The 12,870-nt window shown below is 36.8% G+C and overlaps 1 protein-coding gene across 1 annotated transcript in view; it reads left to right on the top strand.

Annotated features, from left to right (window-relative positions):
- Window positions 1-715: 715 nt before the first annotated feature.
- Window positions 716-12,870, top strand: part of ABCB5 (ATP binding cassette subfamily B member 5) — a gene marked incomplete at both ends in the record, with an annotated part of 106,841 nt that continues 94,686 nt past the window's right edge. Inside the window, 2 exon segments of the mRNA XM_082632971.1 lie at window positions 716-833; window positions 3,149-3,203. Of these exon segments, the coding sequence (XP_082489097.1) occupies window positions 716-833; window positions 3,149-3,203 (173 nt within the window).

Below are 12,870 nucleotides of genomic sequence, written 5' to 3'. Positions count from 1 at the left end.
TCATGTTTTGGTTTTGGAATAGTGCTGTAGGGACCCATTATAGCATAGAATACAAAGTGTTCACTATTTGACTTTCAGGCATTCCTTTCTCATTCCAAACAGCCTTAAAATTATCATAGACCCTTACTTACAGGATAGATGTTGTCCTGAATACAAAAAATTTGAGGAATTTAAAATAAGAATGAAAAATATGATTCATTACATTTGGTGAACTAATTTTTACTAGGTAGTTACTGTTCTTTGCACTTAGTTGTGTCATTGCTGTTACGTTGATACACCTAGGGAACTGAAAATTTGAAGATCAACTTTCATAAGGCAAGATATTTCATTAAGCCAAGATATTGTCATTACAGACTTTTCAAATATCATAATTTATTTCAGAATCAACCAAATGGAAGAAGTTTCTGATTTATATGCACATCTGACCTGACGTGTCAGAGATCTACAATTTGTACTGACTTTTCTACCTTATTTTTCAATAGTTTCTCCAAAGTACATTGTAAATCCTTAAGAACAGGGGCTTTTTTTACTTTATATATAAATACTTATCCATGATTTTATACATTTATTTGGCCTCTTAATTTGTAAAATAACATTTACTTGATGGCAAAAACTGTAGGTTGGTTTTTGGTGTTTGTTTTTAACAGCAGTCATGCTACCATGTTTTATTTGTTTTCCTCAGTTTTGCTTTGCTGATGGACTGGACATCATACTCATGATCCTAGGATTACTAGCATCACTAGTAAATGGGGCCTGTCTTCCTGTAATGTCACTGATTTTAGGAGAAATGAGTGACAGCCTTATCAGTGGATGTCTAGTCAAAACCAACACAAGTGAGTACAATATTTACTTTTCTATATTGCTAGGGACTCAAAAGCATTAAATAAAACAAACATTAAACTTATAATACAGATTATTTTCTTGTCAAACAATATCTATATAATATTTAAGGCATTTATTCTTCTGTATTGCCAGGGACCAAAGAACCAAAATCTGTATTTGTCAAAATTCTTCAAAGAAACAGAACCAATACAAAGTGTGTGTGTGTCTGTGTGTGTGTGTCTGTGTGTGTGTTTGCGTAGAGAGAGAGGGAGAGAGAGAGAGAGAGATTTATTTTAAGAAATTGGTTCACACAATTATGGAAGCTGGCAAGTACAAAATCTGTAAGGTGAGTTGGCAGGCTGGAGACCATCTGTGCCCTATTTGACTTTAAATACTAATTCATACCCTCTTACTTTCCACCCAAAGCCTAATTTTTCAAATGCCCTAGTCTTGTTTAAGTGAATAAATCCATAGCTTCCATCTTCCATGTGAGGATATCCTGTCTACACAGTTATTAATTTTTTGATATTTTAATGATAGAAGGTAAAGATGCCACTTTGTTCGTTAAACAAATGGAACTGCCAATTCATTGAGCAGATATTTATTGATTGCCAAATATGTCTCTCTCTCTCTCTCTCTGAATGAGTGAGTGAAGAAAGGGAAGGGGGGGGCGAGGGAAGGAGGGCAGGAGGGAGAAAGAATAAACCTAGCAACCTAAGGCAGTCTGTTTAGGAGGGGTACTTTGGTTAGGTCTGCTCTATAATTGATTGCTTTGTCAGCTTTAGATAGGATAGTCAATACATAACTGACTGATATTACTGAATTTTTTTTTTTTCGGTACGCGGGCCTCTCACTGTTGTGGCCTCTCCCGTTGCGGAGCACAGGCTTCAGACGCGCAGGCTCAGCGGCCATGGCTCACGGGCCTAGCCGCTCCGCGGCATGTGGGATCTTCCCGAACTGGGGCACGAACCCGTGTCCCCTGCATCGGCAGGCGGACTCTCAACCACTGCACCACCAGGGAAGCCCCTGAATTTTAATTTTGTTTTTGTTTAAGGCTTCTCCATGTTTCTCGAGTTTCATTGTGTGTTTTTTCAAATGTAATGAACACATAAAAAGGTTGATAAAGATTTAGATAAATGTATGGATATTATTGGTATAACATATTATTAAAGAGAAGTGGAGATATTAAGGCATGTTGTCAACCTTCTAACATTTGTTTTCTAAAGAATAATAGAGGAGGATTTTTTTGCTCCTACAATTGAAAATATGAATAATGACTATCATATTGATCAGAGGCCCATTTTTATGCCAGCACTGAACTTTTGCACATTCTACGTCTATTAATATAATCTCCAAAATGACATTATGCCATTTTTATGTGACTGTAGGAACCACTTTTAGAAACAATATGTATTCTCTTTATTAACTCAGTTAAATTTCATTAAAACTTTCTACGGAGTTTTAATACTTCTATGTCAATTCTGATATTTTTAATAAGCTGCTTTAAAAATGCTTCCTACCACAATTCCAAAAATGGAATAAAGGAAAAATGATTGTTTGCACATAAATAAAGATCATAGACATCATCATATGTGATGATACTGTGGTTATGTAAGATATGAAGAGGATGTTGTCTGCAATTTATTACAAATGTTTATTATGGCCATTTAAGAAAGAAAATTATGATAGTTGATATCAACCACTGTTTTGTGCTTCTGGTAAAATTACAACCTTGGTATACTAATTAATGTATGATGTAGTTTTTGCTAGAATATATATAGAAAAGTTTACATGGCAAACTGGTAAACCAAGGATTATTTAAATACCATTTTATGATGTTGCTATCCTTGTTATACCCAACAAATTTCAATGAGCTTCTTTTAAATTTTTCCTGTGACTCCTACCTCTACAACTTTCATTTGTGTTCTTGCTTTTCTTGGACTTTCTAAATTACTCCCTGGAGTATCTCAAACTGAATTCTAAATGCATAACTTTGACAGGAAAGGAAAATTCTATTACTATTACTTATGTACCTGTTACCTGAAATCAGAGATGTCCTAAAGAATTCTTTCCACATATGAGCTACATGGTTAATATTTCCTTATAATTTTTCATGTTGCATGTGTGCTTCTTGAGACCAGAGATAACAATTTCAAATTTTAGGTTAAAGAATAGAAAATAAGATGATCATTAACCAGTGTGTAGTCATTAAGTCCATTTTCTTGAGAAGGGACTATATTTGGTTTGGAGGGCTATGTATAAAAGACATCATGGCCAATTATAAATTTATTAATTTCCTTTATAATTTAAAAAAACTTTTTTACAGCAAATTATCGGAACTGTACTCAGTCTCCAAAGAAGGTGAATGAAGATATGATTGTGTAAGTCCAGATGAAATGTTAATATCATATTCATTGCATGCTGCTTTATTCAATATTTATACGGAAGAAAACTGAAATGTTTGATCATTAATATTGCATATAAATGAGTAAAGCAAACATGTCCTCTTCTTTTATTTGGTATAGAAAATATAATTACACAATTATAATTGTGTAACTATAATTTTTTCTCCTACTTGAAAGGTATACAAGTTCATATGCTTTCAGTTTTGACAAAATTGTCATCAATAGAAATGTTGTTTTGGGATTTGCATTTTTATCTAAATTTTGTTTCCTAGAACTGAAGGTACATAACCTAGAGGTTAAATGACTACTTTTTCCTTTTTAAAATTTTTTTCTTACAAAACTTACAGAAAAATGCCACTTCTGCAAAATTTAAAAGCCAAGAAGATGTGTGCAACAAATAGTAAAATAAAAATAAATAAATAAAAAGAGTAAAGTTTTATTCAGGCTAATTTCGGAGACTAATTATTCAGACTATTATAGTAAAGTTGTATTCAGACTAAAAATAGTAAAGTCTGAAATAGATAATGTATAGGGACATTTTGTTTTTGTAGGCTTGTGTATTAAGCAATATGCTTTCCTCTGTCACATGTGTTGAGTTTGTTAGAGAAATGCAAACTTAGTATATTCGCTGGATTTCAGTAGTGTCTCACTGAAACTAACAGAGTCTTATCCGACCTAAGTGATCTCTTATTCTTTTCCCCAAAAAATGAAGCCTCCATCCTACACAACCCCAAGAGACATCCATCACATTGTAGTGACACCCTCTGGGCCATAATTCTTGACCTTCCACACTGTTAGCCACAGCCTCATGTGACTATTTAATCTTCAATTAATTAAAATTAGATAAAATTTAAAATTTAGTTTCTCATTCTCAGTCACTTGCCAAGTGCTCAAGTCACATATGGCTGGCTGCCATATTGTACAGCACAAATATGGAATATTTTCTTCATCACAGAACATTCTATTGGACAGTGCTGCTCTGGACTACAGTGTGAATAATGCTGCCTCAAGTTGTGCTTTGCTGTAGTCTCAACTTTCTTTGAGGGAAAGTTTCTATTTTTTAGCACTTTTTACATAAAGTTTATTTATGTTGCATCTTTTAAAAATTCCTGATTAGGATCCAGGAACTGCCTTCTACTGAATTCTAGTCTTACAATATTAAAGCAGGGTTCTGGTGTTACAATCATTAAGTATGAGTTTCTTACAAAAAAGTTTGGAACTTCTAAAAATAGGGGCATCTATCTTAAAAACAGGTAATAAAAGGGAAAATAAGATATGTCTATGTAATCTATGTATGGTTATTAAGAGATTACTAAACTTATAAGGAAACATTCTTAACATTTATAATGTTGTGTTTGTTATGTTATTGTTTCTCAAACCAGTGTACTGTTTTGGAAATATTTGAGGTATATGGTGAAGAAGGGTTCTGTAGTCAAAATGGTTCAGAAAACACTGTATATGACAGCCTCCTTGGATACACTTAGGACAGATAAGCATACTTAAGGCTCAATTTAATCAAAGTTTTCCAAACCTGTTTGACTATGGAAACTAAACATCCTGCTGAGCTAATGTTTTGATGAACACATTTCTGGGAAACCTTGTTTTATATAACTGTTTTGGTGGGGATAAGATAATATCTCTTACATCTATAATAATCAAGAACTGAAAATTTTTATTTTACCTACTTTCCAAAGACAATGACTCATGGTTTTATGTAATTTTAATGTTTTAATATTGTCTGTGTCTTTGTCTTACTTATCAGACAATTATTCTGAAAATAAGATTCCTCCTTTGCAATCAATCCCCATTTCCACCCCCAGCCCCAAGCAACTTCTTATCTGCTATCTTTAAAGATTTGCATTTTTTAGACATTACATGTGCTTGGAAACATACATGTAGGGTTTTGCACCTAGCTTCTTTTATTAAGTGTAATGATTTCGAGGTTCATCCATGTTATGATGTGTATCAGTAGTTTATTCCTTTTTATTGCTTAATAGTAATCCATTGCAAGGATATATCATGTTTTGTTTATCTGTTCACCAAATAATGGACTTCTGGAGTGTTTCCATTTTTTTGCTATTTAAAAATAACGGGGCTTCCCTGGTGGCGCAGTGGTTGGGAGTCTGCCTGCCGATGTGGGGGACGCGGGTTCGTGCCCCGGTCCGGGAGGATCCCGCGTGATGTGGAGCGGCTGGGCCCGTGAGCCATGGCCGCTGGGCCTGCGCGTCCAGAGCCTGTGCTCCGCAACGGGAGAGGCCACGGCAGTGAGAGGCCCGTGTACCACAAAAATAAAAATTAATAAATAACGAATCTATGAACACTGATATATAAATCTTTGTGTGGACATATGTTTTTATTTTTCTTGGGTAGATACCTAGGAGTAGAATTGCTGGGTCATATGGTAAGTTTATGTTTATCTTTTTAAGAAACTGCCAAACTGTTTTCCAAAGTGGATATATCATTTTACTTTCCCACCACAATGTGTAAGTGTTCCAGTTTCTCCACATCTTCACCAACACTTGTTACTGTCTTTTTTATTATAGCCATTGTGTAGGTATGACATGGTATCATATTGTGACTTTAATTTGCATTTCCCTAATAAGCATTTTTTATTAACTTTTTAAGCATTCTTATATTTCTTTTTTTTTTTTATCTTCATCATCCATTTAAATGTATCTCCCATTTCATCACTATCCTTAAAATCTTCCCATCAGAAATAAGCCAAAAAGATATATATGAAAAAATTAATATGAGGACAAATGTATGAAATAAAATACTATAGAAGCACAGTGGAAGAAACAATCATGTGAGAAGTCATCAATTAATAATCAGTAAAACAACTGAATAAGACTAAACCAAGGTCAGAGAATCCTATAGCACCCCCTCAAACACCTATCTGTGAGTCACTGTTTTCCAAAGTGTACAGCAAATAGTAAACAAATAACAGTTAACATTACTTGAGCATATAGCATGTAGATAGCATTGTCCATGCACTTTTTATGTATTAGGTCATTTCATCCTCACAATAATCCTGTAAGGTAGATAAATGCACCCAGGCTGAGTGAGCCAGCTTTGGACAAATTGCCCTTCCAATTCCTCACTTTCAATCATCAACAACTAAATGAAAACAAGCACATATAACAGACAAGATAAGAATGTTCAGGTATACAGAAAGTAAAGAATGTGATTTTCCTTGTTATGGAGCAATTTTTAAAAACTAAAAGAAAAACAAAACAAAACAAACTCTGCAAATCAACATGCCACTTAATTCTGTTGCCCCACCAGACACTCCCTCTGACTAGGCTTTCAAATTTTCCTATTTAATACAATGATGTGTTTTTTAAATAGTGAAAAGCTGGAAAGAACATGTAGTCAACAGCAGGGAATTGATTAAATAAATTGTGGAATACCTACATTAAAAAGTGGTGTTTACATTCACAAAATGACAAAAATATTCTTACAATGTAATTAAAAATATGAAACTTTATAAAATAAATCATGAGGATCCTATATATACGTTTATAAACACATAAAGACCAGAAAGAAATATATCAAAATAACCATGATTATCACTGGGTGGGAGAGTTATTAGCGATTTTCACTTTCTTCATTATGCTTTTCTATATTTTCCAAATTCCCCAAATTAAGCTGTGTTGGTTTTTTTTTTTTTTTTCCTTACCCTTCCCCCTCCCCATATCCTCAAGTCCATTCTCTAATAGGTCTGTGTCTTTATTCCTGTCTTACCCCTATGTTCTTCATGACATTTTTTTTTCTTAAATTCCATATATATGTGTTAGCATACAGTATTTGTCTTTCTCTTTCTGACTTACTTCACTCTGTATGACAGACTCTAGGTCTATCCACCTCATTACAAATAGCTCAATTTCATTTCTTTTTATGGCTGAGTAATATTCCATTGTATATATGTGCCACATCTTCTTTATCCATTCATCCGATGATGGACACTTAGGTTGTTTCCATCTCCGGGCTATTGTAAATAGGGCTGCTATGAACATTTTGGTACATGTCTCTTTTTGAATTATGGTTTTCTCAGGGTATATGCCCAGTAGTGGGATTGCTGGGTCATATGGTAGTTCTATTTGTAGTTTTTTAAGGAACCTCCATACCGTTCTCCATAGCGGCTGTACCAATTCACATTCCCACCAGCAGTGCAAGAGTGTTCCCTTTTTTCCACACCCTCTCCAGCATTTATTGTTTCTAGATTTTTTGATGATGGCCATTCTGACTGGTGTGAGATGATATCTCATTGTAGTTTTGATTTGCATTTCTCTAATGAGTAAAGATGTTGAGCATCCTTTCATGTGTTTGTTGGCAGTCTGTATATCTTCTGTGGAGAAATGTCTATTTAGGTCTTCTGCCCATTTTTGGATTGGGTTGTTTGTTTTTTTGTTATTGAGCTGCATGAGCTGCTTATAAATTTTGGAGATTAATCCTTTGTCAGTTGCTTCATTTGCAAATATTTTCTCCCATTCTGAGGGTTGTCTTTTGGTCTTGTTTATGGTTTCCTTTGCTGTGCAAAAGCTTTGAAGTTTCATTAGGTCCCATGTGTTTATTTTTGTCTTTATTTCCATTTCTCTAGGAGGTGGGTCAAAAAGGATCTTGCTGTGATTTATGTCATAGAGTGTTCTGCCTATGTTTTCCTCTAAGAGTTTGATAGTTTCTGGCCTTACATTTAGGTCTTTAATCCATTTTGAGCTTATTTTTGTGTATGGTGTTAGGGAGTGATCTAATCTCATACTTTTACATGTCCCTATCCAGTTTTCCCAGCACCACTTATTGAAGAGACTGTCCTTTCTCCACTGTACATTCCTGCCTCCTTTATCAAAGATAAGGTGACCATATGTCCGTGGGTTTAACTCTGGGCTTTCTATCCTGTTCCATTGATCTATCTTTCTGTTTTTGTGCCAGTACCATAGTGTCTTGATTACTGTAGCTTTGTAGTATAGTCTGAAGTCAGGGAGCCTGATTCCTCCAGCTCCATTTTTCGTTCTCAAGATTGCTTTGGCTATTCGGGGTCTTTTGTGTTTCCATACAAATTGTGAAATTTTTTGTTCTAGTTCTGTGAAAAATGCCAGTGGTAGTTTGATAGGGATTGCATTGAACCTGTAGATTGCTTTGGGTAGTAGACTCATTTTCACAATGTTGATTCTTCCAATCCAAGAACATGGTACATCTCTCCATCTATTTGTATCATCTTTAATTTCTTTCATCAGTGTCTTATAATTTTCTGCATACAGGTCTTTTGTCTCCTTAGGTAGGTTTATTCCTAGATATTTTATTCTTTTTGTTGCAATGGTAAATGGGAGTGTTTCCTTGATTTCACTTTCAGATTTTTCATCATCAGTATATAGGAATGCCAGAGATTTCTGTGCATTAATTTTGTATCCTGCAACTTTACCCAATTCATTGATTAGCTCTAGTAGTTTTCTGGTAGCATCTTTAGGGTTCTCTATGTATAGTATCATGTCATCTGCAAACAGTGACAGCTTTACTTCTTCTTTTCCAATTTGGATTCCTTTTATTTCCTTTTCTTCTCTGATTGCTGTGGCTAAAACTTCCAAAACTAGGTTGAATAAGAGTGGTGAAAGTGGGCAACCTTGTCTAGTTCCTGATCTTAGTGGAAATGGTTTCAGTTTTTCACCATTGAGGACGATGCTGGCTGTGGGTTTGTCATATATGGCCTTTATTATGTTGAGGAAAGTTCCCTCTATGCCTACTTTCTGCAGGGTTTTTATCATAAATGGGTGTTGAATTTTGTCGAAAGCTTTCTCTGCATCTATTGAGATGATCATATGGTTTTTCTCCTTCAATTTGTTAATATGGTGTATCACGTTGATTGATTTGCGTATATTGAAGAATCCTTGCATTCCTGGAATAAACCCCACTTGATCATGGTGTATGATCCTTTTAATGTGCTGTTGGATTCTGTTTGCTAGTATTTTGTTGAGGATTTTTGCATCTATGTTCATCAGTGATATTGGCCTGTAGTTTTCTTTCTTTGTGACATCCTTGTCTGGTTTTGGTATCAAGGTGATGGTGGCCTCGTAGAATGAGTTTGGGAGTGTTCCTCCCTCTGCTATATTTTGGAAGAGTTTCAGAAGGATAGGTGTTAGCTCTTCTCTAAATGCTTGATAGAATTCGCCTGTGAAGCCATCTGGTCCTGGGCTTTTGTTTGTTGGAAGATTTTTTATCACAGTTTCAATTTCAGTGCTTGTGATTGGTCTGTTCATATTTTCTATTTCTTCCTGATTCAGTCTTGGCAGGTTGTGCATTTCTAAGAATTTGTCCATTTCTTCCAGGTTGTCCATTTTATTGGCATAGAGTTGCTTATAGTAATCTCTCACGATCTTTTGTATTCCTGTAGTGTCAATTGTTACTTCTCCTTTTTCATTTCTAATTCTATTGAGTTGAGTCTTCTCCCTTTTTTTCTTGATGAGTCTGGCTAATGGTTTATCAATTTTGTTTATCTTCTCAAAGAACCAGCTTTTAGTTTTATTGATCTTTGCTATCGTTTCCTTCATTTCTTTTTCATTTATTTCTGATCTGATTTTTATGATTTCTTTCCTTCTGCTAACTTTGGGATGTTTTTGTTCTTCTTTCTCTAATTGCTTTAGGTGCAAGGTTAGGTTGTTTATTCGAGATGTTTCCTGTTTCTTAAGGTGGGATTGTATTGCTATAAACTTCCCTCTTAGAACTGCTTTTGCTGCATCCCATAGGTTTTGGGTCGTCGTGTCTCCATTGTCATTTGTTTCTAGGTACTTTTTAATTTCCTCTTTGATTTCTTCAGTGATCACTTCGTTATTAAGTAGTGTATTGTTTAGCCTCCATGTGTTTGTATTTTTTACAGCTCTTTTCCTGTAATTGATATCTAGTCTCATAGCATTGTGGTCGGAAAAGATACTTGATACAATTTCAATTTTCTTAAATTTACCAAGGCTTGATTTGTGACCCAAGATATGATCTATCCTGGAGAATGTTCCATGAGCACTTGAGAAAAATGTGTATTCTGTTGTTTTTGGATGGAATGTCCTATAAATATCAATTAAGTCCATCTTGTTTAATGTATCACTTAAAGCTTGTGTTTCCTTATTTATTTTCATTTTGGATGATCTGTCCATTGGTGAAAGTGGGGTGTTAAAGTCCCCTACTATGAGTGTGTTACTGTCGATTTCTCCTTTTATGGCTGTTAGTATTTGCCTTATGTATTGAGGTGCTCCTATGTTTGGTGCATAAATATTTACAATTGTTATATCTTCTTCTTGGATCGATCCCTTGATCATTATGTAGTGTCCTTCTTTGTCTCTTCTAGTAGTCCTTATTTTAAAGTCTATTTTGTCTGATATGAGAATTGCTACTCCAGCTTTCTTTTGGTTTCCATTTGCATGGAATATCTTTTTCCATCCCCTTACTTTCAGTCTGTATGTGTCTCTAGGTCTGAAGTGGGTCTCTTGTAGACAGCATATAGATGGGTCTTGTTTTTGTATCCATTCAGCCACTCTGTGTCTTTTGGTGGGAGCATTTAGTCCATTTACTTTTAAGGTAATTATCGATATGTATGTTCCTATTCCCATTTTCTTAATTGTTTTGGGTTCATTATTGTAGGTCTTTTCCTTCTGTTGTGTTTCTTGCCTAGAGAAGTTCCTTTAGCATTTGTTGTAAAGCTGGTTTGGTGGTGCTGAACTCTCTCAGCTTTTGCTTGTCTGTAAACGTTTTAATTTCTCCATCAAATCTGAATGAGATCCTTGCTGGGTAGAGTAATCTTGGTTGCAGGTTTTTCTCCTTTATCACTTTAAGTATGTCCTGCCACTCCCTTCTGGCTTGTAGAGTTTCTGCTGAGAGATCAGCTGTTATCCTGATGGGGATTCCCTTGTGTGTTATTTGTTGTTTTTGCCTTGCTGCTTTTAATATGATTTCTTTGTGTTTAATTTTTGACAGTTTGATTAATATGTGTCTTGGCGTATTTCTCCTTGGATTTATTCTGTATGGGACTCTCTGTGCCTCCTGGACTTGATTAACTATTTCCTTTCCCATATTAGGGAAGTTTTCAACTATAATCTCTTCAAATATTTTCTCAGTCCCTTTCTTTTTCTCTTCTTCTTCTGGAACCCCTATAATTCGAATGTTGGTGCGTTTAATGTTGTCCCAGAGGTCTCTGAGACTGTCCTCTGTTCTTTTCATTCTTTTTTCTTTATTTTGCTCTGCAGCAGTTATTTCCACTATTTTATCTTCCACCTCACTTATCCGTTCTTCTGCCTCAGTTATTCTGCTATTGATCCCATCTAGAGTATTTTTTATTTCATGTATTGTGTTTTTAATCGATGCTTGATTCATCTTTAGTTCTTCTAGGTCCTTGTTAACTGTTTCTTGCATTTTGTCTATTCTATTTCCAAGATTTTGGATCTGGGAAATAGAATCTTGGATCATCTTTACCATCATTATTCTGAATTCTTTTTCAGGTAGACTGCCTATTACCTCTTCATTTGTTAGATCTGGTGGGTTTTTATCTTGCTCCTTCTCCTGCTGTGTGTTTTTCTGTCTTCTCATTTTGCTTATGTTACTGTGTTTGGGGTCTCCTTTTTGCAGGCTGCAGGTTCGTAGTTCCTGTTGTTTTTGGTGTCTGTCCCCAGTGGCTAAGGTTGGTTTAGTGGGTTGTGTAGGCTTCCTGGTGGAGGGGACTAGTGCCTGTGTTCTGGTGGATGAGGCTGGATCTTGTCTTTCTAGTGGGCAGGTCCACGTCTGGTGGTGTGTTTTGGGGTGTCTGTGGACTTTTTATGATTTTAGGCCACCTCTCTGCTAATGGGTGGCGTTGTGTTCCTGTCTTGCTAGTTGTTTGGCTTAGGGTGTCCAGCACTGTAGCCTGCTGGTCGTTGAGTGAAGCTGGGTGCTGGTGTTGAGATGGAGATCTCTGGAAGATTTTCGCCGTTTGATATTATGTGGAGCTGGGAGGTCTCTTGTGGACCAGTGTCCTGAAGTTGGCTCTCCCACCTCAGAGGCACAGCACTGACTCCGGGCTCCTCAATTTGGGATGATGTGTTGTCTATTCATGTATTCCACAGATGCAGGGTACATCAAGTTGATTGTGGAGCTTTAATCCGCTGCTTCTGAGGCTGCTGGGAGAGGTTTCCCTTTCTCTTCTTTGTTCTCACAGCTCCTGGGTCTCAGCTTTGGATTTGGCCCCGCCTCTGCGTGTAGGTCGCCGGAGGGCGTCTGTTCTTCGCTCAGATAGGACAGGGTTAAAGGAGCAGCCTCTTCGGGGACTCTGGCTCACTCAGGCCGGGAGGGAGGGAGGGGCACGGAGTGCGGGGCGAGCCTGCAGCGGCAGAGGTCGGCGTGACATTGCACCAGCCCAAGGCGCGCCGTGCGTTCTCCCAGGGAAGCCGCCCCTGGATCCCGGGACCCCGGCAGTGGCAGGCTGCACAGGCTCCCGGAAGGGCGGTGTGGGCAGTGACCTGCGCTCGCACACAGGCTTCTTGGCGGCGGCAGCAGCAGCCCCAGCGTCCCACGCCTGTCACTGGGCTCCGCGCTTTCAGTCGCGACTCGCGCCCGTCCGTGGAGCCCCTTTAAGCAGCGCTCTTAATCCCCTCTCCTCGCGCACCAGGAAACCAAGAGGGAAGAAAAAGTC

The sequence above is a fragment of the Mesoplodon mirus genome (genome assembly GCF_964341445.2).
Source record: "Mesoplodon mirus genome assembly, chromosome: 9".
In the NCBI taxonomy this organism is placed as follows: Eukaryota; Metazoa; Chordata; class Mammalia; order Artiodactyla; family Ziphiidae; genus Mesoplodon; species Mesoplodon mirus.
This window is presented reverse-complemented; position numbering and strand designations above follow the sequence as displayed.